Source organism: Mya arenaria, chromosome 2 (genome assembly GCF_026914265.1).
Source record: "Mya arenaria isolate MELC-2E11 chromosome 2, ASM2691426v1".
Taxonomy (NCBI): domain Eukaryota; kingdom Metazoa; phylum Mollusca; class Bivalvia; order Myida; family Myidae; genus Mya; species Mya arenaria.
In genome coordinates this window covers 61,594,079-61,622,042 of record NC_069123.1, presented here as the reverse complement: position 1 = coordinate 61,622,042, position 27,964 = coordinate 61,594,079, and the positions used below count along the sequence as shown (strand labels likewise).

The 27,964-nt window shown below is 34.4% G+C and overlaps 2 protein-coding genes across 2 annotated transcripts; one reads left to right on the top strand and one right to left on the bottom strand.

Annotated features, from left to right (window-relative positions):
• Window positions 1-26: 26 nt before the first annotated feature.
• Window positions 27-15,635, bottom strand: LOC128246795 (synaptogyrin-1-like). The gene is made up of 4 exons (XM_052965237.1): window positions 15,479-15,635; window positions 10,841-11,057; window positions 5,429-5,586; window positions 27-4,506 (listed from the first exon to the last, which is right to left on the bottom strand). Exons 1-4 carry the CDS (start codon window positions 15,587-15,589, stop codon window positions 4,303-4,305), a joined length of 690 nt encoding a protein of 229 aa, XP_052821197.1. The 5' UTR covers window positions 15,590-15,635; the 3' UTR covers window positions 27-4,302.
• Window positions 15,636-15,807: 172 nt separating this feature from the next.
• LOC128246785 (E3 ubiquitin-protein ligase ZNF598-like) lies at window positions 15,808-27,366 on the top strand. Its single transcript, XM_052965227.1, has 6 exons — window positions 15,808-16,103; window positions 17,177-17,416; window positions 17,652-17,863; window positions 18,136-18,362; window positions 22,751-22,982; window positions 24,531-27,366. The coding sequence occupies exons 1-6, from the start codon at window positions 15,945-15,947 to the stop codon at window positions 26,371-26,373; spliced, it is 2,913 nt and encodes a 970-aa protein (XP_052821187.1). The 5' UTR covers window positions 15,808-15,944; the 3' UTR covers window positions 26,374-27,366.
• The last annotated feature ends 598 nt before the right edge of the window (window positions 27,367-27,964 follow it).

Here is a 27,964-nt window from a genome sequence, read left to right as displayed (position 1 = left end):
GGAAACAAGAACAAGTAACACAAATGTGGATAGTCAAATCCTGGACTGTTTATTGACAACATAGTCGTTATAATAACCGTTATGTGAATGAAAGATGGACGTGGCTGTGCCCCAGCATGGGTGCCAGGAATGAGGTCAGGATGGGATTATCAGACAACATGAAGACACACGTCACACAACAATCTACCCTCTAGTACCTAACATGTACATTCATTGTGATGCTGAAACATCTCAGGCAAACAATAACCTATCAAAATATTCAGAATAATGTGTGGTAAGTACTGAGATTTTTACAGTACAGATACATTTGCTCCTTCTAAACATGTGCTTTAATTTGGAATGATAAAAGCTTTGAAAAAAAGAAGTTTCTGTTTTTAATCCACTGATTAATTTATACTTATTTACTAAAGAAATATAGAAGCATTAGCATATTCGAAAAAAATTAGAAGGAAATCATTTTATTTTATACCGTAACCCTTAAATAAAAACAAGAGCGTTGTGGAGGAAGCACCAATGCTCGTCTATTTTCTGTTGCTGTTTTCAGTCAAACAGCCCATAACTCGTGTTGATTAATGATGGAGTTACTTCCCTTGCTATGTGCGTTTTGTCTCTGGTTTCATGTGTATCAAGTTTCATTTAAATATCTTGAATGGTTTTTGAGTTATTGCTAGGAAGTTTTGCCCAATGCTGAGGGAGATCTCAACGGCATCAAGACTACCACAATACCTCGTCACCAAGACTACCACAATACCTCGTCACCAAGACTACCACAATACCTCGTCACCAAGACTACCACAATACCTCGTCACCAAGACTACCACAATACCTCGTCACCAAGACTACCACAATACCTCGTCACCAAGACTACCACAATACCTCGTCTGTGAAAAACAGACAAGCTTATTAAAATCTTAGCGATGTCAGCTTGCTGTTATTGTTTATCAATGCTGTTATTATGCTTGTAAATATTTGAAACATAACAATGTAATCTAAATTAATCTACACATCAACTCACAATAACTCAGATCAACCACTGCATTTAGAGTCATACAATTAATTAGAACACTCAATAAATATGTTAAATATTGATATAGAATGAACAAACTACTACTACATACAGTATAAGTATGGATAAATCTACAGGGTTTTATCAATGCATAGAACAACAATGGTCTAACTAGAAACCATAGAACATGTGCTTACATGAGGACTTGGACTGCTCAACAAAATCACGTCAATACAATAGGCATGAAAACTTTTCTAAAATAATTATTCATATCAAAAACAAGTTGGCAGATAATTAATTGATATTGATCAGTTAATAATTCCAAAATTAGCAATATAATTCGCTTTAATGTCATAACCTTTTTCAGCTTATAAGAGACTATAAAATTGTTAACTTACTTTTATCTTGTTCTTTTTTAAAACAAATTTAAAAGTGTTTTGTCCTTCAGTGGATATGCCATTTTCGAATATGTTGCATTATTATAACATGCAGGTCCTTAAGTGTAATATTAAACTGTGAAACATCTTAACAATAAAATATACAATTACAGTACACAAACACACAGATCAAATTCATATCATTTCGCCATTAACAACGATATTACCCATAATGTTAGTATGACAACATTTTTACCTACCTATACATTACACACATCTACAGTAAACTATGTTTGTTTTAACAAAAAAGTGTACACATGTATTTATGTGTAACTTATGCATTGTTTATATGCAATGTTCATCTTAATAGTGTTAATAACAAACAATAAATAATTCAGAATGTTTCAACAAATTATAACTGTGATTTCTTCTATACTTTTTCAGTGAAATACCATGATCTTTCTCTGCTATTACATTTTCACTGAGAAAATATCCATTTTGATATTTTTGTTTCTCATATAGATTTTGTTCCCTGTATTTCTTGATAAACGTAATTTAGCTTTCAGTTGGCCCAGGTTGAAATGATGTCACAATGTAATGTTTCTTATGTGATTCTCGTTTTAACATATGACAATTTTACACAGAAATTCAACAAACGTCCTCTCTGTCATTGATATTCCCTTCCAGTTGTGTGTGGTCTTTTTATTTTTATTCCTGGACATTAATAAAGACATTCAGCATATAAACAACAAGTATGTGGTCTGACAGTGGAATGGCTAGCCATGGAATGAAATGCAACAGCCTGAAGCATCGAACATAAACAACTTGACATGTACAGTCGGGCCCCGATGGCTTGAACTTCAAGGGAAAGGCAAGAATACCTCGAACCTCGACAAAATCGAGCCAAGCAGGATTATTTACGTTCAGAATAAATAAATCGGTCCTTTACATATAGTTCGAGCCAACCAAGGAATTTGAGCCAACCAAGTTCGAGCCAACCGAGGAATTCGAGCCAACCAAGTTCGAGCCAACCGAGGAATTCGAGCCAACCAAGTTCGAGCCAACTGGGTCCAACTGTATTTCATTTATATACATATAACAAAATCATTAATCATAACCTTTGATGGATGATGATGCAATTGCAAAAATAAATTAAAAAAAATCTACATCAACATCATGTATTTCTTCTCTTGAATTAGATACATTGTTTTTCTACTTCTGAGGTAAAATAATGGGATACAGGGGACATTTAAATGATCAAGTTTCAAAACACTGCACTGTAATTGTAGACCCTGTCTGTCTCATGATGATAATTGTGTCTGTTATTTCTTCTAGATTTTCCACAGATCTTTACAAACAACCAGTTCCTAGTGAATAAGGTATAAGAGTATATCACTGAAACAGTCTGCAAACAGAATATTAGCATGCCATATATTCTTTTGATTTTATCAGATCTAACAGCTAATATGCAGAATATAATAACACATCTGTCAGATGACCTTTTCTATTTAGCATAAATGAACAGCTATAACATTAAAGACACTGGTACATGTTTTTTTTAGTTATTGACCTATCATAATGTAAATATGTAAGTATGTTGTGATGTAACTATTACATAACCAATGCATATAGCTTGACAAACATCTAAAGAACCACCATGGAAGTAAGCAATTATCACATACAACGTAATTTTGGCATGACCACAAATATTGCACATTTCTTACTAGCACTTTTTAAATGAGCAATGAAATATTTCCACTCACTTTTCCTTGAATTGTTCACCGAAGTGCCTCGATTTATGCTACAAGTACGGAAGAAATAATTATACTCTATGAAAAGATATTTAAATCTTTTATCATGTACATTTCATGTAAGTAAAAGTTATTTGTCAAAATTAGTCATTATCAATCAATAGCCATCTATCAGCAAAAAAGGCTAAACACACAAAACAGGAAAAAATTTAGATTTGTTAATGGGTAAACTAACCAGAAGAATACAAATAATACAATAATAAACTTATCATAACAATTTTAAAGATGTAAAAGAAGAAAACATTTCAGTTGGCCATGCAAATCACTATTTTGAAATGAAGAAAACTTCAGAATGATTCCAATTTGTGCACTGAGTTCTATGATATGGATAGATATGGCCAAATGGATGGATTTAATACAAATGGAAGAATTATTATATAAAAAATAATAATAATAAATGTGAACACAGTATATACAGAACAAAACAAAAAACTTAAATAAATAATAACCAAATATGATATAGACTTTGAAAGTTATAATCTAGCATTATTAACCAGTTAAAATGTAAAATCTTATTGATGAAACTGAGCAATCTTTGAAATAACTAAAAGCAAGATGGAAACAATGGGAGATAAGTGTTTCATAAAAGGCAACAAATGACAAATGATACGTGTTATATATCATCTAGTATTCAGCAATAAGAAATAGTTTCAAAAAAAAAGAAATCTTTAACAAAAGCTTAACTGGCATTATATAGTCTACAAAATAAAACAACGCATTAATTCAATAATCTCTGACAGTCCAAGCTATATTACAGACATAAACAGTCAAATACAATCCTCTAACAGGTGATTAATCAATATTTCAGCATTAATGTTGACAGATATTACAACTAATGATACTGCCATTAATACACAATATTCTGATCATCATAGCGCTGTTGTTAAGGCTCCTATACTGTACCAGTATATTGCATGCATGCGTAAACAATTGTTTATAATACCCAAACCAGTATCAACCTTTTGATACATATTCAGAAGACATTTTAATCTTAATTAATGAATCTTATAAAAAATGTTAAAATGTAGCAATCATCAAAAAGCTCCACACAAGTTGGTCTTCTCTCAGTGCAGAAAATGTATTTCTGGGATTTGTAATATAACCAGCATTAATAGGTTGGTGGCTGGTAGTCCGGAATGTCGCTACTCTTCTGTCCAGAGAATGGCTGCTGGTACGGGTCGCTGGCGTCACTGCCAGGGAATGAAGAGTACGGAGATGACTGGTTTTGCGGTTGGTCCCCAGCGTAGCCTGTTGTCAGCGTGTCTGATGTGCCCTGACGGTAACGCCGGAATGCAAAGAATGCTAACGCTGCCTGTAAAGTAAATTTGTCTTTTTAGAGAGCAGTCACTATAAATACAGTTTTTGCCTATTTGAAGATAAACCTCTGGAGTAAAAGAGGCAATATGGCTGGTTACCCAACCTGACCAAGATATTCTGCCCATACACAGTCTGACCAAATTTGATGATGATGGAAAAAGATTCTAAAGTTATTGATCGGAAAACATGCCGGACGCCATCAAAGCATGCCAAAACTATAATATGTCCCGTTCATAGAATAGGCGCATTAAAATATTGAATGTAAAAAGGTAAGTATATTACAATATCAATAGATTATATAACTTTTGCATAATAAAACTTACATGAAACCACATTTATCAATCGTCTTAAAAATGAATGTCGTTCTTTCACCAAAAGTTAAGATAAACAAACATGCATCACAATAGCAAGAAATTATACCAATGCCAAACAGCCAAATCCACAGCTTAAGTGTATATATATTATATGCAGGAACTTCTTTTCTTAAAATTTAATATGTATATCATACATATCTCTCATTTTTACCACTACTATGAGCTATCCATGTTATAAGAACTTTGGTTTTTCATTACATTACTCTTGTTCAACTACAGAGTAAACATCATGAAGCCAATAAATACAACAGGAGCACCACAAGGGAATGCCAATGCTCATTTGATGTTGTTTTTAAGTCAAACAGGGAGCATTACTCTACAATAGTTTAGCTAGAGTTATGGGACTTGCTACAATTGTGCATTATGATGTAATAAATATGTGTAGCAGGTATCATGTTAATACAGTTTGGACAACATGTAAGTTTTAGCATTCTGCGGATAACAATAACACATCAAATGTTTAATATGACAATATGGGTATCTTTACTGTTTTCTCTCTAACAAGCAGACAAACAATTAAGGGGTGTTCCATAAGTTTGTTACCCATGATATGATGGAGAAGAAGGAGAATGCTATGGCAGCCTGTACGTTGTCCTTGCCGTGCCCATTGGGGGCAAGGGCTGCAGGGTTTTCATTGGCACTACGTCGCCACATGTCAGCCATGAAGCAGAAGCCCACGAACCAGAAGAATGCCCACAGACCTGCAAACATAAAAACAGCAAGGTTAAAGCATAGTTTCATAATTTATTATAACGTATGACACACACATGCACGCACACACGCAATCACACACACTATTAACCACCATAAAGCATACAACATAATTGTTAATAAAGTATGGCAGTTTGTTTTCACATGAAGGTCACAATTTAAGATCAGGGATATTTTAAAGCTTGAGATTGAACATTGTTTTTAACTTTTTCATATAAATGCTTCAACATGTATAACAATCTATATTTGATGCATTATTATATTGATCTATTATTTCGAACATGCATTATTATATTGATCTATTATTTCAAACAGTTTAGACCTTTGACTGATACAGAATTGAACCACTATAAGTGGTCAATATAACATTTCAAGGCCAATATTTCTCAAGTTTTCCAATACATTTATTTCAGTAAAACAGCCGTCAGTCATTATTGAATCAGATAAAGAAAAGATATAGAGTCACTGACCCAGTTAGTGGTTAGTTTACAAAATATTGTGTAGACCACTAAATAACTTATTTTTGCAAGTACATACTAGTAACAATGTTTAAAGAATACTTAATTTGAACCTTTAAGATAATGTTAAGCTGGAAGTGGCATTATCCTGACACAAACTTGAGCAACCCGAAACTACATGATTGATTTACTTCATTCAAATGAAAGTCACTAGCAGGTATCTGCATCATTGAATCATTGGAGAACAAAACTGCATTAACAGTGTTTTATTTGCTGTAATGTTTTCCAACAAGTGATGATAATAAATCAATGGCAATTTAGTCAGGAAATAGAACACATCATGTTATGGACAAATAATTACGATAGTTAACTGGCACCCTGCCTGCCAGTTCCTGTAAAACGGTGTATGCTCTCTAAATGGGCATCTCAAACTGTAAGACAATCAGGAAATCAATAGCTTGTTTACTATAAATAATGAGAGAGCCACTGGAGCCTTGGAACATGCTGTAAAGGAGGTAGTTTACCGATGATTAGATTGATAGATTACACAACATACATGTGGTTTCCTTTCAGACTTCAAATTAAAGGTTGAATTAATCCCAGGATCAAGTGATCTAAGGCACAATGCAATGCAACATTTTGATGCAAACAAATAAGAACAACTTTTGTCTTTGAAAACAGACAAGTTATTAAAAAAGTGACAAACTAATTCAAAAGGATTAAACACTTTCCATGTATAAAATGCTAATAGTCTGCCATTAAGAGAGCGGTTCTTTCATCTAAAATTCATGTGAAGCATTTAAAATTTTGCCTTTTGGATAAAATTGTAATTTACGTTGTCTGCCTGGATAAAATTTTGTCCAATCCATTCCTGCTAAAAGGGTCTTTAAATCGTAAAAATAGCAACAGCACTATGAGGTGTTGAGATACCAAGTTTGTTTGTCTAAGGCTGAATGTAATTTAGTTTGAGGAAAAACACTGTAAATTTAGTAAAAAGAACCTTAAATCAATACGAGAAAGTGCAATGTGGCTGGTTATTGACCTTGGTCAAGACATTATGTCACCAAGTTGGTAAAGATAGGATAACTCTAGACAACATGATATCTACGAGGGTTGTCCAAAATGTTCCGTGAAAGTACTTAGGTCTGTATATACCATTGCACTAAGCAGTTTGTATTAGATAAGAATGACACTGATGATATAATTCAAAATTTTCCTCACTGTGTTATTACTTGCAAAGTTTTAATAATGCAAAATATTTTGATCAATTTAAATCCTGTCTTATGATATAATGTCTAAAGAAGAATTAAAAGTTGATTTGTTCTGTATTGTCTTCTAATAAAAGGTCTGGGAAATGTTTAGACTACTTACAAAAAACTTTCATGACAGCCTTTATAACCTTCTTTTTTACCTATCTCTTTTATTTCCATTGACCTAGCAATGTGTAAACAATAAATATAATTTAGTATAAATCAACGGCCAGCAAAAATGCCCAATGACAGTACGCTGCTCCATACATGACGCTCAATGCGTTCTTTTAACTGTCAACTTCAAAGCACCTCTTTAATTTTACAATCATTGTCAACATTGTTTGAATCCTTGAAACTTAGCACAGATTTACAGCAGACATCCCTTTAAAGCTTGCACTCTCATAGATTAAACGTTTCGTCAATTTTTTTATTTTTTGTCTTGGAACGAGCCAATTTTTGCGAAAATCCATAGAAACCAGTTATATAAGACTGCTGACAAAAAATAGATTGCAGATTTTTATATTTAAGTTCAAAAATTGATGTTTTATGCAGTTTTCTTAAACCGTTAGTAATTTTTCGAACAGAAAAATGTAAATCGACGATCTGATTTTGTCAGCAATCTTATATCATTGGTTTGCATATGATTATGCAAAAATTTGCTCTTTCCAAGACAAAAAAATAAAAAAGTTGTAAAAATGGTAAATCTGTGAGAGTGCAGCTTTAAGATGTGGAATGATTTGAGAAATGATATTCTTGAACTATAATCAAGTTTCAGAAATAAGTGCTGTGTGATGGCTTAAGATGGGATAGTAACTTTGCACTTTCAAAGCATGTAATCAATTTAAAAATAGGTTATCAATTATGTATCTTTGTAAAATATATCATGTATTTCTGTTCAGGATGGAAAATCTCTTTATCTGGATTTATCTTTTTTCTTGCATATTTTAAACAATCCATTTTATCAAAAAATTGACTTAGATTATGTATATTTTGAACATTTAACCAGAAAGAACAATCAACAAAAACTACTTTGTTTACTAGCATCATACAAATACATAAAAAATTTACAATTTTAATCGGTCAAATTCATAGTGCTAAAGGTCTTCATAGATACATGTGCATTATCTGCAGCAACCTGTCTTCTTAAAAACCTTACTTAACCAGGTGCTGTAAGCATGAAATATAGTCTGTAGATATCAATGGGTACAAACATACACGCTCAGTTTTGCAAACTTTTTGGACAACCCTTATATTTTTGACATGCTATGCAGGCGACACAAAACTTAGCAATATCATTTTATATATCTGTTTTATAAGCAAACATCCATTGTTCATGATGTCAGACATTAGAGTGATCCTCTACAGCCTGCCCCATGTCAACCTGGTCATTATGAAGGCAGGGCTAATATGATTTAGTTCGACTAATCCAGACAGGCTCTTCTGGTAATTGGCATTTTCCAGAGACATTAGAAACCATCCAATCAACTTTCATACCACTTTTCATTAAGTGCATGCCTTCATAATTGCTATTCCTGCTGGTTTGGGGTGGGGTTGTGGGGGGGAAGGGTGTTACATAAAAATATTTGCTTTTATAATGGTTTCGAAAAAGAACACCTATAGTATAATGATGACCGCCTGTGTTTTCCCTAAGGAAAACAAAAGAAACACTGTGCATATTTGGCTGTTTGAAAAAGTCTACAAAGGTGCTTAATGATCTATTAAGAGAGATTTCTGATACATGATCTATACATGTATGTTTAATTACAGAAATGAGAAAGTCAATTCCAAGCAAATCTTTGTGAAAGTCAGTACATAATTCAAAAGCTGGAAAAAATCTGCCTCACTGAAGTGTCAATTGGAAATCAATGAAGACAATGTTTATGTATAGACCGGGGTTTAAGATTTAGTCTTCCTTATAATTTCATTGATCTTAGATCAGGAAAGTTTTCCCTCTATGGTACTATAGATGCGGTAAAAATATCTTAGAACATCCTACCTCATAAATGTTACATGCATTGCTCTAATCTACATGTGTATGACTATGACCATCTTGTTCACCATCTCCATCAATGTTATAACTAATTGAAAGAAAAAGCCAAATTCACCATAATATGAGAATGAAAAGACACCTAAATCTTTTCAATCCCTGGTACAAAACATTTCCTGTTTAAATATGCATGTACATAGTGTAATCCAAAACAAGGCAGTAAAATACTGTAATAAAACAAAATAATGAACTTGAAACTATGTATAAGTCATATTGGATACAAGGTATTTTATTGAAATTACAGGTGATTTTCATCCCTACCGGTTACGCTGGAGACAAGGGATGAATAAAAAATTAAGGGGCGTTCTTTCCTCTGGCGGGGGATACTGCATGTATGATACATGTAAACAATTGTAACTTTCAGATGGTCGAGTATCAAAATGGTTTTTCAGTTGTTTCCAAAACAAAGGTTAAACTGTCCATGTCTCTAAATATAACCAGTATCCCAACTTTTTATGACCTTGATGGAGAAGGACAACTAAATATGGTTATGAAGAACAGTTTGGGATCTACTGTAATCCGGACAGATGAGCACCAACGGTGGAGGTATTGGAATATTGGATCTATTCATTAGCGGTCTCCACTGAATGTGGAGCATTTAGAGTTCAATATCAATAATGTTTCAGAGATGCCGTAGAACAGCTTCAGCTCGTTTCTAGTAATTACTGTCTGTATGAGACTGTTATTCCAGCTTTGAAAATATATGTATGTGTCCTTCATAAAAAGGCAAAAAGCACCACTTTAAGTATTACATTGTAATCATCAATTGCCCAGCTTGACTATTGAACCATTACTTTCATATGAAAAGGAAGAAAACTAACTTCCTCATGGAGTGGAATAGGATCAAGTATTACAAGCTATTGTAATGATAGGTTTAAGCCAGGTTACCAAAAGGACAGGGAGCTAAAGAAAAGGGACATAGTGAAAAGGGCACTTTATAGCAGGTTGTAAAGACTTGATAATTAGAAATTATAAAAGTTGTGTTTCATTGGAGAAACATTCCAGTTACAACTGGCAATATGTTAAGATTGCATGTATAATGTGTTGTATTATGAATTTCAATAAAAGCAAACAAAAATGACAGTCTTTCCTTCTAGGAAGGTAATATGTTGCCCATATCAGGGTCAACAAGAGCAGAAAGGTGCTACCAAAGAAGGACAGGATGCAGCACCCTTCCATAACTATTAAGTTCAAACATAAGTTAGAATATATATACCGGGACAATGCAATTTAGTATCAATCTTTATCTTAGGATTAAAGGGCAGATAACACTGAAGTTTTGCTTCTGAATAATAACAATATACCATGTAAGTTTATACTCAACTGTCGTTGGACTATTCTTAATTCTACATTGTATCTTTGCCTCATAGAGAAACATCACTCTATTTGTAAATGTATGCAGCCTATATGACTGTATAATATCATATAGCTTCATACAGATATGCATCAAACTCTCAAATTCCTGTATATATAGATCGCCAGAACATACCCGAGACGCCAAGATCTGCAAGGACAGCATATTTCCTGTGCTGCACGCTGCTCATGTTGTCAAACAAAGCATCTATGACCAGGAAGCCAATACAGAAGAGGAACGCGAGCACACCAATACCGACACCGAAACCACAAGCACCACTGTCATTCATCTGACACATGTGGTCATAGTAGCCACCCGCGGATATACAACCAAAGACTATAATTGAGAACACCTGAAAATACACACAAAAGCAGATATTTCACAATGTAAATATTTAAAAATGATTCAGAACTATTTTCAAAATAATGATAGTTAGTGGCAATATCTGTCTGGCAATTTTCATTATCATGAATGTTGATGGCAATATCTGTCAGACTATTTTCATTATAATGACCACTCGTGGCAATATCTGTCAGACTTTTGCCATTTGAATGAGCGTTGGAGACAATATCTGTGAGTGATGATCAGCCCTTACTTTAGATACCTACATGTACAAATGACATGAAGTTTTTTCAACAACAACTGAACTACGGAACAGGAGTTTATAGCACTTCTATTCTATCAATGTTTCAAAACAAAACTTAGGCTCAAAAACATGATCCTAAAAATAATTAACAATTGGCAAGTGGATGTCAACACTTCTTCTTTCTGTTTTCACAAAGTAGCATAGCTGAAATACATTTAAGCCATTGATGGGACTTGCAGCCGGTCTTGCTACACATCTGCGCAAATAATCAACATTGATAATCATGGAAATTGCAAGAGGCAAACTGTTACAATAACGCATAAAGTTTAATGAACTTTGACGGCTTATCAACTATCCACTAATTCATTCAATACTACAACAATAGCTTTCAGTAAGTATCCTTTGAGCATAAATGTTTTTATCATTAATTACAATTGCTTAATAATCTTGGAGTGCCGTGATGTCAGGACATGTAAAAGTATATACTAGGATATAGGCTGAAATTCGTGGAATTGCTTGATAAAATCAACACATTTTAACATTTTTAAACGAACGTCAGCTCGCTATAAAATCTATTTCAGCTGTAAATGACATGTAAAATTTCAAACTGATACATACGATATAAAGAAAACTACAGCTTTTTCATTAACATGAGTTCAGTATAGCCCCCCGCAGTTCAAACGTCAGAATCTGACGTCGACGTCATAACTTCTCAAAGTAAAAGCTGTTCGCCGCAATATAAAGTCCATGTCCCGCTACCCACTGCCGGTAAATTTCACTGAACCACTCTGACTCGTAAGAATATAGGCATGTCTGAGCTTCACTCTGTAGTTCCTGAAAGTCATTGAAGCATTTACGTTTCAGTTCACATTTAAGTTTCGGAAATAGGGCAAAATCCCATGGTGCTTAGCAGCTATGTCCGGCGAATAAGGGGGGTGGGAAAGGATCTCCGCATCAAGCTGGATTGTCGCGGTAGTCTGGGCCTCCTCCGATCTATGCGCTGGTGCATTATCCTGGTGAAGAATCCACATATCATGCAACGCCTGTGGTCTCTTTAATGCCATTGCCCTGTACAAGTCACGCCTCAAAACCTTAAATGGAGAACATAACTGAGGCTTATAACATAATGCATTTGTGGCGTTTTGCGTACTTCATCAAATATCATAATTAAAACTAACACTTATTCAATCCCATATTTTTAATCATAAACTTTTTTAAACATTGTTTTATGCAGATTTAATCAAGAACTAAATATTGATTAAAAGAATTTTGTTATGTATCACTTTACCTTAGAATAGTAAGCACCCGTCACAGATTGGCCCTGCGGAATTGCATGGAGTAGAATAACACCGTGCACATCAAAGAAGACAATGAACATATGATTTGCTATCGAGCGGGATGATCGTGCCTTCTTCGGAGGCGGGGAACCGTTAGTCTTCCATTGACTGCTTTGCTGTTTTGTCTCAGGGTCGTTATAAAACAGCCAGGTTTCATCGCAAGTGACTATTCTCTCAAGAAAATGGTTTCCTTGCTTTTCGTACCGAGCTAAGAATCGGCATGATTCCCGTACTCTTTGCTCATCTCATCTTCTGTCAGCAGCCGTGGAACCCAACGCGCACTCACTCGACTCATTTTGAAACTGTCTTTCATTATCCTCTGTACCGACCCATAACTCATGTCCAACATCTTGCATATTTAATAAAGAGTGACTCGACGATCAGCGTCAACGATGTTTTTCACGGCCTCGTCGTCACTCTCCGTAGTTTGTGAATCCGGTCGCCCAGACCTCGCGTCATCACAAATGCTGTCCCGCCCCTCACTGAACCGCTTGTGCCCCTTGTACACGAGCATTCGCTTCACTGGAGTTTCACTCGATGCTTCATTCATCAGTTTAAGTGTTTGCGATGGAGTTTATCCTAGGTTCACACAGAACTGTTTCACTGCCCGTTTTTTTTCTTCTGTCTTCTGGCATCATTTTAAGCAAAATTTAACTAAACCGTTCAGTCTAAAATGCTTCCTTTGAAATAAACAAACAAACGCACTGACTTAAAACTTCACGTCATCACACGTTATTGATGTCACGTCAAATGTGCAAACTTTCGCGCCGTTTTATTGGTTTCAATGTGAGTGGTCAACAAAACAAGATATTATCTGCGGAGGAATGCGCGACCACCTGTTCCCATAGTGATCACTACGTTGTCGTTATAACATGCTATACGATGAAACTCGCATTCATAATTTCAAATGACCTGATTAATATTGTATGAAAGTTTTAAAGACATGTTGCATATTGTTTTCATTTTATCAAGCTTTTCAACGAACTTCTGGCTATGCCCTCGTATATATATTTACTATGTCTGCGTGAATGACTTTCCTCCATTTATTTATAACTTGTAGAAAGTTAAAACTGAAAACACAGCATAGTATAGGGAAACCTGGTCACAACAAGCAGTAAGGTTTTACAGAATATATATCAGCATGGCCTGCTGGCTAAATTTGCAAAATAAAGCAGGCAAAGAGTTAACCGATTTTGCATGGCTATGTTCAGAAAGAAATGGAAATGTACCTCATAAATTACATGGTATCAAAAAAAGGAATCAGGTTGTTTGTAACCATACAATTTTTTGTAATTGGAAAATCTTGGTCAAGTAGTAAACAATTTGTTGGTCAGTTCATAACCATTTAAAAACAATACGGCAATTCTTAAACATCCGTCAACAGCTATTAAAAACCCTGACATGGTGCACATTGGACCATTTTGCATCTCCTTAGAACTTAGTTGATGTACTAGTCCAATCATCTCATGAAGATGATATTAAATACAAGACAGGGAAACATACTTGTAGGATAAGTTTAAACTTTTCGAAAAAAATAAATAAATAAAATTGCGCAAGAACTTAAGTACAAACATTTAATATTCAACACTCATATTAAATAATTTTGATACTTCTTTCTTTTATAGTATTACAATACCTAAAATGTAAAAAACACTTGCTGTACATCATTCATTGTCCCCTCTTCTCAAAATTACTCATTCACATTTTTAATATTGTCATCTATAATAATTGACATTCTTAAATTAATAAATATAACATAAAACAGTAACAATCAGATCAATGGTTTAAGAACAATTACAAGTTATGTTTCAACAATCATATTCGGTTATGAAAGTTTGGTTACTAAATGACCATAATTACCCATATTAAACTGCATAAGACTAACCAAGGTGCGACACTAATGGTAACTCGGTGACCCAAGACACCCAATTTTCTGACAGGATTACCACAGCCAATTTGCTAGAGAACCTGCCGGGTCACCAGATAAAAACACTTTGCCACTGTGGTAATATCATACATATTTTATTTTTTTGTACAAAGCTATGCTTTATCAATAAAATAAACAATCACTTCATGTATATAGCAGACACGCACTGCCTGTTGCGATGTTATTTAATGTATTTCGGGTTGGTGTTCTCTGCAGTGTTTGGTTAATAAATTACTACAGAGAAGCCAGTCTCCTTGTTAAACATAGTCATTATCGGATATTTAAGATTATTGTCAGCCCTTAATTAAATTTTACGAATAATCGGTGAATAATGACATTATTTTAATTAAGTCCAAACAAAATAACAGACCGGTTCCGTTTATTAAATTTTAGTTTGACCGAAAATTCTGCCATACTATTTTGGGATGTGAATTATGTCATTAAACTTTCGCGAATTGTAAGCGGTGCTCCTGAGCCATTTCCCACATAGAAATAAAAGCTTGATGAGGAAAGGCTTAAAGAAAGACTATAGATTGATTCTTAGTTAACTTTAAAACAATAAATTATTTCATTGATTTTTTTTGAAAAAATTTGCAGGACACCCTGTTTTTTTACGGGTCACCAATTTTTGGGAGTAGGTAATCCTGATAAAGAAATTGTGTCGTGCCTTGCTAAGAGGGTTTTGGTCTCTATTCTTGCCATCAGGAGTATACAACCAGTTTCAGTACCATTTGAAAAAAAAAAGAAATGAACTAAAGCTGTTTAAGTATTATTTTTTACAATTCTCAATATTTAATGAGATATAGCACCAAGCATAACATTTTATATATAGAAACATGACTGATGGTCATGAGAAATGTACATGTCAAAACACAGTTTCAAAGGCAACAGTTCATATTATCATAACAATAATGTTCTCTTACCCAGCTAACTATCCGAAGAATAACTTGAGGTCTTTTTATAAACTCTACGGGGTCAAAAGACCCCCCTGCCATGCCAGCACCATAAGCTTGGGGTTGTGAAGGTAGAGACATTTTTCTTGGTCTTGTGTACTTCGCGTGACGTCATCGATATTTGTGCAATATAAATAAATATTCTATTAGTATAATAGAATTGTTTTAAAATCGGATGTTCTTTTAAAGTTTGCTTCATCTATATCATTAAAGAATAGTGTTCAAACCTTTATTTGGAATTAAATGATGGAATTTATGAATAAAAGTCAATACGCATTTATTCATGACGTTTTAGTCATATTGCACAACCGGTGAACGTAACCAACTATTTTGGGAAACGATCCATTATAAAACAGCTCGGACCGACGTGTCATAGTATCAGTAAGACTTAAATCGAGTTAAATATAAAACAGCGTAAATTTAATTTTTAATTGGAATGGATTCTTCAGACAACCTCTGCCTAGTTTGCCACGAACTTGTGGAAGTTTACGCAATCGGGAAATGTGACCACCCCATCTGCTTCAAATGTTCAACAAGGATGAGAGCATTGTGCGAACAATTTTACTGTCCAATCTGCAGGACTGATCTACCAGAGGTATTATAAGACATGATTCAAGTTATAGAGTTATATTTTGAAGATAGAAGAAGATATTAGAACTACACACATATATCTTCACTTGTGTTTGACTAAGTTTTCCATTTTTCAAAAATTCAAATTGAAAGTAGGAAATGTCCTTGAGCTCTACTTTCATTATCAGTAGACAAAAGTTGAAAGATTAACCACAGATATGCTTGTTTTGATGAAACGATTGAAGATAAATTGAATGGTTTTACTTTTAAAAGTAAAAGATAGAACAGTTTCAAAATAATAGACGTGTTATACAGGTTTCTTCCAATCCCTAACGTCTAAACGGGTTTGTGCAAAAACCAGGGGTGTTTGAAAAATATTGAAATTGTATTAAGTGAAGTATTTTATGGTGGAAATTGATCATAAAGGTTTATATTTATATTTTACCATGTAAGTGAAAAGTTATTTTACACAAAACAAGCATTTAGTGCATTAAAACACATTAATTACCTTTCCAATAAAACAAAAGTTGACTGACACAGACAACTATTATGCCAAGCGGAACAACTCGACCCAATCGTAATAACTTGGCCACCTCCGACAAGCTTCGAGATAGACCTTGGAAATACAATCGTAACAACTCGGCCATGGCCGAAATGTTCCGATTGTTTTAAAATTGTGCCCTGAAGCCTTGCAGGTGCCCTTCATGTATATATCGTTGTTTTGACAGAATGAAATAAAAAAAAAAACTGTCAAACTCACAATTATTTGTTGGATATTTATTTTTTGTGTATGGAACTAATATAAAATAACATAATCTGACAATATTTCTTGTTTTTATGATATTTTATAGACGTAATATGCTTTAACCCGGAATCCCGAGTGGAATAACTACCCACTTTTTGTACGAAACAATTTGTACGTGAAGGATTTGCCATATCAAAAATCGTAAAAAAATCCGTCAACGTACAATTATTTGGACTAAGTTTCATCCTATCGATGGTTTAACAGACAGTGACACAATAAACTATAACAGTCATTGAAACATTTTATTTCCTATCACGCTCATGATACTCATTACTGTCTTTTTAATTTTATAGGTGTTCTTCCTCACAACTCGGGAGCGTTATAATGACATGCCAGTGAAGAAATTTGTCCTGAATCGCAAGTTGAAAATACAATTTGAGAACAACAATGTACGGGATATGTTTGAAGAATTGCTTGAACACCGATGTAAGCTGTGTCCCAAGAGTCATCCAGAGAAATCCTTCAGGGCTTTGAAAGAACACATGAGGCGTGTTCATACCCTTTTCTACTGTGATCTTTGTCTTGAGCTCAAAGTATGAATTCAGATATATTAATTGCATAAAAATTATGGGTTTTTTCATTTATCCTGAGTCAACTTTAAGTATTGTAAATCTTATAAATGAGATAGCCTGACAAAATGCTATTCACTAAAATCATGTTGAATTAAAGCTGCATTTATAAGTTTATTAACATTGAAAAAAATATTAGAATCTTTCATTTGACTTCATTTACATGTACAAATAATTGTTTAACTGTATTCTTTGACAGATATTCACCAGTCATAGGAAAGTTTACAATCGTCAAGACTTGGCAATTCATCGACGTGTAGGTGATAAAGATGACAAGTCATACAAAGGGCATCCACTGTGTCAGTTCTGTGAGGAGCGATTTCAGGACAAGGATGAGCTCTACAAACATCTCCGCAAACAACACTTTTTCTGCCACTTCTGTGAAAGCCTTGGGTCTCAGGAATTCTATGAGTATGCCATACTTACATGAAATTTATTTTATAAATATCGCATTTAAGTTTTCATGAACTTGGACATACATATTATAAATGAAAAAGATATTTACACTCAATATGTGATGTAACCTTTTATTGGGTTACATTTATTAATGTTCTTTCTCTAAAATAATGTACGCAAACTCTGATTGAATAAGCAATTTTACAATAATAAGACTACGTGTTATAAGATACATAATTATGTCTTTAATCATTGTACCAGTAATGATAAATACCAATGTGTTACAGTGACTATGAGAGTTTGAAACAGCACTTCCACAATGACCACTACCTGTGTGAAGAGGGTGAGTGTGTGAACGTCCAGTTTACAAATGTGTTCAGGACAGACATTGACCTTAGGTCCCACATGGCCCAGAACCACAGCAAGGCCCAAGGCAAGGCCCAGGCTCGCCAGGAGAGGACCCTCAACATTGACATCAACCTTGTACCAAGACCAGGCGCCAGAGGCAACAGAGGTAGGATTTGGATGATGATAGTAAAAGTACTGCTACTAGTTGATGACAAATGGACAATGAACAAATAAGTCCAAAATGTTTTCCTGCATTATAGGTTGAACTCTATAAATGGGAAAAAGTCCACACCTAATCTGTACATCTAAGGCTCGTAACAAATAATCATTGTAAAGGCCAAATTGCCCTCCTAATATGTTGATTTTTTAACTAGGTTTCATCTAAAATATAGATATATACGCCTTGGTCACGATATAATGACAAAAAGTGTTTCACAAAGGGTAAAAAATCAAAGTATTCAAATAGCCAAATTACATACGTTCCATAACAGTAGGGTCATGGTGTTATAATAATTCGAATAAAATCATTAGGTTCAAGCTCCAGTTTTTTTTTCAGGGAGGTTTATGTATCAAGGAATACTGAAAAAAAATAATTTTGTGATGTATATTTAAATGCTTTTGATAATGTGACAGAACTCTTTTATAATGCTTTTTTTAGCCAGACTTGTTGCATAGGTGCCAAATAAACAGTTATGGGCAAAATAATTGACTTTATTCCTTCTTAGTAGAAATAAATGAGATTTAACCATAAATGTCATGATATTATTTTGAATTTGACTGCTTGTAAATGATCTACCATTTTTAGAAGCCCAAGGAAGCAAATAAAAGTGATTTTTTCTAACACCAGAATTAAAAACAAACAAGGCCATACCAATTGTTCAGCATTATCTTGATGCATAATTTTTTTAGATCACTTTCTGTATCCGGTCCGAAGTGTCTACGGATGGGACAAAAGGCACACTATATATTTACATATGAACTTTAAGTTCAATTACAAACCTAGTATAAACATCTCTTGTTGCAAAAATGCTAACTGAACACAAAAATGAAGTACAAGATATTTAATATATCTAAATTTCAGTAAGACAACCTTTTACAATGTAATTGTAATTTGATAATCGGACCTTTTAAGTTCAGTTTTAAGTTGCAACTTTCAAAGGTGAAAATTCATTGAATTATAATGGTGTCAATCAGTATATGTTTTAAATTCCTCATTGAACACCAAATGTAAGATTTTTCACTAGTTCAGTTGTTAGAAATAGACACGATGTAAAAGTACCATGTGTTGTAAGTGTCTACGGATGGGACATAAAACTATTTAATGTAATACCAAGCTGCAGGCATAAGATATTCCCTGATGGTATCCACAATACTTATACTGTATCCAGTTACTAACTACTTCAATGTTTCAAGGAAATTTTAACTTAGAAACATGTTTAATTGACAATAACCAGGGCATTTTATATAGTACCCACGGGTCCGACTATCAGACCCATTCCTAAAGCAAAATATATGATATATTTTTCCAATCTTCAGAAAAAAATCCCAATCAAAAGTAAAACAGTGTTTTTACCTGTACCGGTTCATTCAACATCCTAAAATTAGGTGATGTAAAGTTTTGGGGATAACTGAATTCAGAAATCATTGATTTGCATCACATTCAGAGATCATTTGAAATGAAAAATTAGTATCTGTCATGATTCATTGCAATAAATATTTACACCCAAGAATTAAGATTCCAGCTGTTTTAGGGCTTTTGAAAGGGAAAATAAACTTATATTTAATAATTTCCTCATTTGCAGGAGACTGAAAAGCTTGTTATTTTAACTGTAAATTTTCCCAATTTAGGCATAATTGTGACGCAAATTTTCCCAAAATGTCTAGGATCCTTTTTCCAAAAATGGGCAGAAAAAGCCCTGATGACTGATATATATACTCCAAAACTGAGAAACTGTTCTGAATCATATGTAAAAATGACATTTTGTCAATGACCTTTTCTTAACTACTTAAGAACTCCAGAAAATAAATAATTCATATGCCTCGGCCAAGGTCATTGTCATTACTTGAGATTGGATGTTCTCTCCATCGAGTAACTTGACATCTTTTTTATTCGGTACTTTTCCGGACACATCTACTGACAAATAACAGTTCCTGCAGTCAGCCTATCTTTCCTTGTCTTTCTTGGTTTTAGTTTCTACTTCTTTTCATTGGTGTTGTCTATTTTCCCTGTTGGTCGCCTAACTTGTAGGAAGGAAGCAATCCCACTACCAAAGCTAGTATGGTATTTGGTTATATTCCTATCAAGCACACATTGCAACACATTGTTGTATTCTGTCTTCTTTTCTTGTTAAGTCCCTGCATGACTCAATTTCACATCCTGTATTCTTCTTTAATGTTGTTCATATTGACTGTTTCGCTCAGCTTTAAATTTCTTCTAGCACTCTTTGGTAAAATAACACCCTTTTCTTCCAAATTTCTTCTTATCATTGGTGACATACTCTATCAGTTTTTCTTACACTCTTGTTTTACGCTTTGGTGTTGTAGGCATACTTTCTTTTACTTTTGATATTGCTCTATATTTTGTACTTCTTGCTTCTTGAATTAAATGGAGGCTCACACATCTCATTACTTATATTTCAGCTGAATTTGTGGCTGTTCTGGATCTGTTAATATCATCGTTGTCTATTGTACCATCTGTTTTTGTTTGATCAATGTTTGTAGTATCTTGGTCTGTTGAAAGACTATTTTCACTGTATTGTTTTAAGTTTTATCCCCATCGTCCTATTCTGTACTTTAAGCATCTTTTAGCACATTCTTCTTCTTTTTCAGGCTTTCATTTTCTTTCATTTCTCTATTCTTATTGTTACACGGTGTCTGTCTAGGAGTCCGGTTTTCTCCATTAGTTTTGTTTGTGATATTGTCTGCACCTTCTTTCTTTTTGGCGAGCTTATTTTTTTTTTTTTTCTCTCCATATTTATTATTGTTTTTTGGTTTCTCTTGGATCACTTTCTTTTTCTCCCTTTGTCAATTTGCCTATCATGTGTTTTTCCTTTCAGCATCTTTCCTCTTCATTTCATCATATTTTTCATTTCTTTCATTTTTCAGTTTTCCCCTGTATCTTTTCATTCTAAGGGCTTTTGCACTTACATTAATGTCAATTTCAGGTATATTTGAATGGTTTTTATTTCTCTGCTTGTCAATTTTTGTATTAATGTTAATTCTAGTCACACCTGAATTTATAAATGGACATTTCGTACATAGCGTGATTTAAATGTCCCATCCGTAGACATTTACCAGCTTTACTGTACTTCATTTTCTTAACCATAAATAAATTTCTAATAGGCCTCTTTATGTCTGGCTAAAACAACATAATCCATCCTGTATTTTGGCCACTTATTTTAATTCCCAAACATACACACTATAGAAAAAAATAAGTTAATGCATGAATTTCAATGTTTTTAGCAACATATAGAAGTGGAAAAATGAAAATACAAAGGTAATGAGTTGTTTTTGGTAATCCATTGCCTAGGTTTGAATATGTGCTACATTTCTGTCAAAGGAAAGTGGTTCTTTTCGCTTTATATATGCAAATTTTGAGCATTTTATGTGTGTTTACGGATGGGACATGGTGTCTACGGATGGGACATTGACATGTTGAGCTTCATATTTACAAATTACAATCAGATATTGATGCAACAAATAATATATTTGGTCACTGAATGGAAATGCAAAATCTGCCTGGTTGGTTATATGCTAAGCATATTCCTTGCTGGGAAAAACATGCGTCTACGGATGGGACAAAATTTTCTGTATTTTTGGGTGCATACTCAGGCGTATAATAAATTTGGTAATGTAGGTATTATGTATAAATTTTTTATTGCTATTGATAAATGAGTTGTAGTTCTTCCAATTGAGGGTCATATTTTCACAAAATACCATATTGCTAAGAAATTTTGGCCATTTTGTATCCCTGAATTGAAAAAGCCAGATTTTGGTAACGAAATGGTGGGTTCAGTTATTTTAGTAGTACTCCGTCAGTTTTTATGCAATTTAAATGAAATAACCAGCTACAGAAAGAAGACTAAATTGCTTACTCAATGCTCAAGATATCTGATACAATTATTTTCCAGTATTTTTTGTTTTTTATATTAAAAAAGGGGTAATTTTGAAATGAAACGTTGTAACGACAGTTTTTAGCCACATTTTGGCTATTTGGAGGTTGAAATTAGAAAACGCGTCAAATCAAGCGATGGAAGTCTGTATAAGTTGAGTCGACAGATATATTCTGCATATCATGAGACATAAAAAAGACAATTTTAACATAACATGTTAAGAAAATTACAACGTAACAACAGCAAAAAGGAAATTGTCATTATATCGTGACCAAGGCGCAAGTCACACAAGTAAAATAGTTAACAAACTTTTATCTCATGGCTTCTTCATTAAACTTTTGTTAAAAGTGATTTTTGGGACTCAGTAGTAATCATCTCTGCTGGATTATATTGCTGCTCTTCAACAATTAAAAAACTATTTTTTTTTATTTTTTGGTCACAGGTGGCCGTGATGAGTATGAAGGTCAGCGAAGGGGCGGGGCCAGGCAGTCAGGTACCACAGGTGGCCGCGATGAATATGAAGGTCAGCGTAGGGGCGGGGCCAGGCAGCCAGGCAACCCAGGTGGACGTGATGATTATGATGGTCAGCGTAGGGGCGGGGCCAGGCAGCCAGGTGGTCATGGCACTGGACCCACCAACAAGGGAGGCAACAAGTACACACCTCCAAATGCTAGGTAACCATTTTCTAAAGGCTCATGATATATACATGTCAAGCAGTTTTTAAAATTCATACGGCCGAATGAATTTTATAATTTTATTCAGAAATATTGTTTTAGGTATTTATCAATCTAGCCTTGATTGAATTCAAATCCTATGGTTTTAATTGTGTTACATGCCACATGCTTTTTTAATGTTGTAGGCCTCACTTACCTTTTACCTTGTTACCTGAACCATGTGGTGATTTAATGCAAAACATCTTTTGGCGAGGGAAATTAAACCAAATTATCTTAAATGAGTAACAGTGAGATTAATTCTTATCTAAAGCTGAAAAATTATGTTCAAAATGATCAATTTGATCTTGTTTTAAAGATACAAGTAGTCTTAAATCCTTTTTATTTTTTTGAGCAAAATAATAATGTAAAAACCAACATTTGAAGTGATGGGTACTCCTTGAATGCCCATTGTCAATAAAAACAATTATTATAATACATATATTTGAGCAGAAGGTGAATGCTTGTATTTATAGCAATATTATGGACAGGAAACACATTTCAAAAAATGAGCGTAGTTGAGAAAAGAATTTGATACATAAGTTTTAAAGAAATGGAACAAAACTAGTAACTTTTTTAATATACTTACATCGGTAGAAAGAGATGGATGTAGCATTATTATGTAGGAATAACATTTCATAACCTGCACAAATTTGAAAATAAAAGTTTACTGAAGATATGGAAAGAGAAACATGTAGCAGCAGCAATTGAAGTACACAGATATCGTTAGAAAGGGAATGGTTGTAGCATGAATATGATTTATTATGTGCAAACAAGGGAATAGAAATTTACTGTACATTGGAAGAAATGAACCAAAATGTTGACCACATGTTTCATTGAAATGATAATCAAATCCCATTTTTAGATTTTTAGAAGTTCTTGAGACAAGGCAGTGATAAAATCAATTCAGTAATTTTCAAGTTATGACCCGAAATAGCCAACAAATAGGACAAAGGAGAGATTAATTAATTAATAAATTAATTTTCATTTAAAATCCTTCAGTCCTCTTTGACTCGTGTGTCTAGACTAGCAGGTTTCTCATTTATGCATACCGTAAATGACTGGTTATAAGACGCAGGCAAAAAAAATCTGTGAAAAATTCGAGGCAGTCAAAAAAATCTGTGAAAAAACTTTTAATCAATGTTATGGGTTATAGGAGGCATTGAAAAAATGTGAAAATTGTCTTCCACCATTGGCCACCAGGTTGACAGTGAGCATTTTTTTTTTGTGAAAATGGCGATGGTTAATTTAAACCATGCAATACTGAAGGTAGGATCACTGCACTTGTGCATATTGGCCTCTGTTTATGTTTCAAGTTTCATTGAAATCCCATCAGCACTGCAGCTTTTATGTTATTTTCTGGATAAGGGTGTTTTTGACATATGGATGGACGAAACAGTGAGTTAATGCTCTCCATTTTGGGTCTTTCAATAACATGTTGAAGAACAAGGACCTAAGTTAACTTAATATTGTGTAGGAAATAATTGTGTTATTTTTTTCTTTTTCATGTAGAGAGCGCATGGACATTGATCGAGCAATCCAGGCTTCTTTAAGCACCATGTCAAATGAAGACATGAAGAAAGATAAGAAACCTGTGGTGGTAGACTCAAGCTCTTCAGATGATGACTTCGCCCAATCAGACAAGCACTTCCCCTCCCTCCACAGCTCAGCAGCTACTACAAGTCAGACCACTGGGACCTCTACAGTCACTGCAGCAACATCCAACACCACCACCACTGTCACAGAAAGCTCTGCTAATAAGCCCACCCTGGCTGACAGATTTGCCATGGCTTCCAACCGCACAGTACAGCATGGATCCATGAACGATTTTCCTTCCCTTAGTCAAACTATTGTACGCCCAGAATCTTCAACAACTCCTAGTGTTAATAATGGTGTTAAGGTGAAAGCATTGGGTAAACCTCTTGCGAAGAGAGAGGATGACTTCCCTGAATTACCAACTGCTAAAAAGACTGTAACTCCTAGTTCAAATACAAATTGGACTAAACCCTCTAAACCAACTGAAGAGAATAAACCTAAAAATAGACGTTCTGAAAATCCTAAAACTAAATATGATGAAAATGATTTTCCAACTCTGGCTGCTCCTGCTAATACAGCCAGTTTTAAATGGTTTAAACCTATGAATAAACCTGTAACTTCTAAGACTAAAAACTTAAATAATTCAGATGAAGCACCATCTGGCATTGATATAAGAGATAGATTTAGTCCTGTAAATGTTCCAATGGATACCGTTGCAGATTCTAAAGCAAAGAATAAGAAGAAGAAAAAGAAAGAGAGAGTCAATGATATAAAAGATAACAAAGAACACTTAAAAGGTAATGCTTCACTAGATGATATAGCTAGTTTGCTGATGCCAACAACTGTAAGCAAAGATAAACCAGTGGAAGTGGTTGTGCAAGAGCCAAAGGTAACTGTAACTGAAAAAGTTGCCAAAAAGAAGGAAGATAAGGTAGAAAAGAAACTTGAAAGCAAACGGATAGAACCTAAAGTGGAAGAAGTCAAAGAGATCAATGACATTGAAAAGGCATTTAATTATGAATATGAACCACCGGCAGACTTCCCTGCTTCAAAGCCTGTGAAGTTTGGTATTGCTGATGATGAGGACTTCCCTGCACTTTGTGGCGGTAAGAAACAAAAGCCTCCCCCTGGATTCCGAGCAGGGACCAGCTCAGCTGCCCCAACTACAGCAAAACCACCTCCTGGTTTAAGTTCAGGCCAAAATAGTTTTAGGCCCCCGCCTGGATTCATGTCTTCAAAACTTGATGAAACAAAATTTACTAGTTCAGATCCTGCTCCTGTCACCAATGGCTCCAGTGCTGATCATGACTTTTCCCAGCCAGAAGACTTTTCTTACAGAAATCAAATGCTTATTGGAACAATTCAGTCGATTTGTGGTGAGGATGGCAATCAGTTCAGTGACTTCAAAAAATTGTCTGGAGAGTTTCGTAGGGGAGACCTAGACGCTGGTCAGTATTACATTCAGTGTGAAAATGTCCTGGGAAAGAAAAACTTTGGGGAAGTGTTTCCTGAATTGCTGGCTCTCTTGCCTGACATCCAGAAGCAGAACGATCTACTCTCTGTACATATGGAAGAGATGAAGCGTGATGCCGGTGTGCTGAAGATCTCTGGGAAAAGTCGGGATATGAAGGGTGCATGGACCCCCAGCAACTCTGGCTTCCTGACATGTCAGAACTGTCGCCAGGTGCTTGTACGGCGAGACTACAACAAGCACCTTGCGGGACACAGCATACAGTCCGACTTTCCCGCACTCTCAACAGAACCTGGGTCAGGGAATCGGGGAATGCCCTCAGGTCGCTGGATGAAGGCCAACCACTAGGTGACCAGTAAAGTCAAATGTGCCATGATCATGACTTCGAATTTGGTTGATACTTTTATGATCATATTTGCTGGAACCATTTTTCATTGTACAAATTTTGCAAGTTTATCTACTAGACTCTGCTAAGCCTATTAGAATGGTGGGAAGAAGAACTCATTGTGTTATCAATTGAAATTAATTTATTTTTGGACTGTTATAGTGCATACAGTCTTTTGTTTTGCATTTATTTTCCCCATTTTTGAAATGTTGTAATTTAATTTTAACAGATCCACTCCTACTTTCCATACTGTACTAGGGTTTATAATTTCTAGGCCATGTGTCTCACTCGACAGCAAGCTTAATATTTGCATGTCTTAAAATTAGCTTAGTTTATCAAAATATACAATAAAAGCTTAAGAAAGTCATGGGGAGTTGAGGCTTGTAAATCCAGGGTCCTGAGTAGTTTTGTCTGTGTTAGAAAACTAACTTGAAGCAGGAATTATTAATGCTTGGAATTTAAGTTTGAATATTTTATTGGCTTGGCTATATATGTTTTTCTACAACCTGTATCCTGGTTATACACATGTGTTTAGATTGAATTTTCTCAATAATAGTATGATAGAAAGAGACCATCCATAGTTTAATAATTAAGAATGTATTATTGTAAAAAACCAATATTTTGGTAACCACAGTACAATTGTACATGTACATGTATGAAGTACAGAGGTACCTGTCCAGCGTTGATACATGTATATGGGTAACATGTAAATTGATAAATTTATGTTTAAGCATCATTGTTTGTGTCAATTAACAGAGAGTAGTGGTGCCTTTTCTGATTGTTGCCAGTCTACTTACAAAGTAATTACTCAATAATTAAGTGTATTCCAGTGCTTACGGTTACGGTTTGATTCTACATGTTTTGTTTTGCTACAGGGATTGTGTATTATATTTTTCTACATTGTTAAGCTGTTACAATTGAAATAAAATATAAGGAGTAAATTTCTACCAAACATGGTTACAATGTCCATTTGTACACTGTCTATTGGCCATATTGAACGTCACAGAGTTGTACAGCAACATGGGATGCTGGATATGCTAAAATACGTGCTCTCAGTGCAAATGTCAAGGTCACATAATGATGGTAAATGCTAAATGCAGACTCATACGGATTCATAGCGATGTTTCGTCTCTTAAAAATGTTCAGGACATAAGATGATATACAACACATTATGATGTTTGTTCAAAGGTCAAGGTCACACTCATTGGCCATTTCAGTGTAGCAGTTAAGTCTTTTAGATTCCAGCTTATATAGATTTCATTCGATTGTGCGTATCGGTAACTATTTTGACTCAATTTAGCAAGCTTTCACATTTGTACCCTATCTACATTCAGTCAGAATGTGTCCCTCAATGGAATTCCGACCAAATATGTCAAACATTTTAACATCCCCGATACCAAATTTTCTACCCTTATGACACAAATGGTAAGACTGTCTGAATTAAATCATGGCCATTTTTGGTACGAGTCGTGACGAGCAAAACAGAACGTCCCAATATCGGTGACTTCAAAAAGTTAGGATTTATAAGCTGTGGGGCAACTTAGGGTTTAAACT

Bases quoted from the DNA above. Each gene is read 5' to 3' on its own strand.
- LOC128246795 (XM_052965237.1), bottom strand. From the start codon at position 15,589: ATGTCTCTACCTTCACAACCCCAAGCTTATGGTGCTGGCATGGCAGGG. The intron at 11,058-15,478 runs GTAAGAGAACAT...GTGTATTTTCAG, and splicing joins TTCTTCGGATAGTTAGCTGG to GTGTTCTCAATTATAGTCTT. The intron at 4,507-5,428 runs GTAACAAACTTA...TTTACTTTACAG, and splicing joins TCTTCTCCATCATATCATGG to GCAGCGTTAGCATTCTTTGC.
- LOC128246785 (XM_052965227.1), top strand. From the start codon at position 15,945: ATGGATTCTTCAGACAACCTCTGCCTAGTTTGCCACGAACTTGTGGAA. The intron at 17,417-17,651 runs GTATGAATTCAG...ATTCTTTGACAG, and splicing joins ATCTTTGTCTTGAGCTCAAA to ATATTCACCAGTCATAGGAA. The intron at 22,983-24,530 runs GTAACCATTTTC...TTTTTCATGTAG, and splicing joins TACACACCTCCAAATGCTAG to AGAGCGCATGGACATTGATC.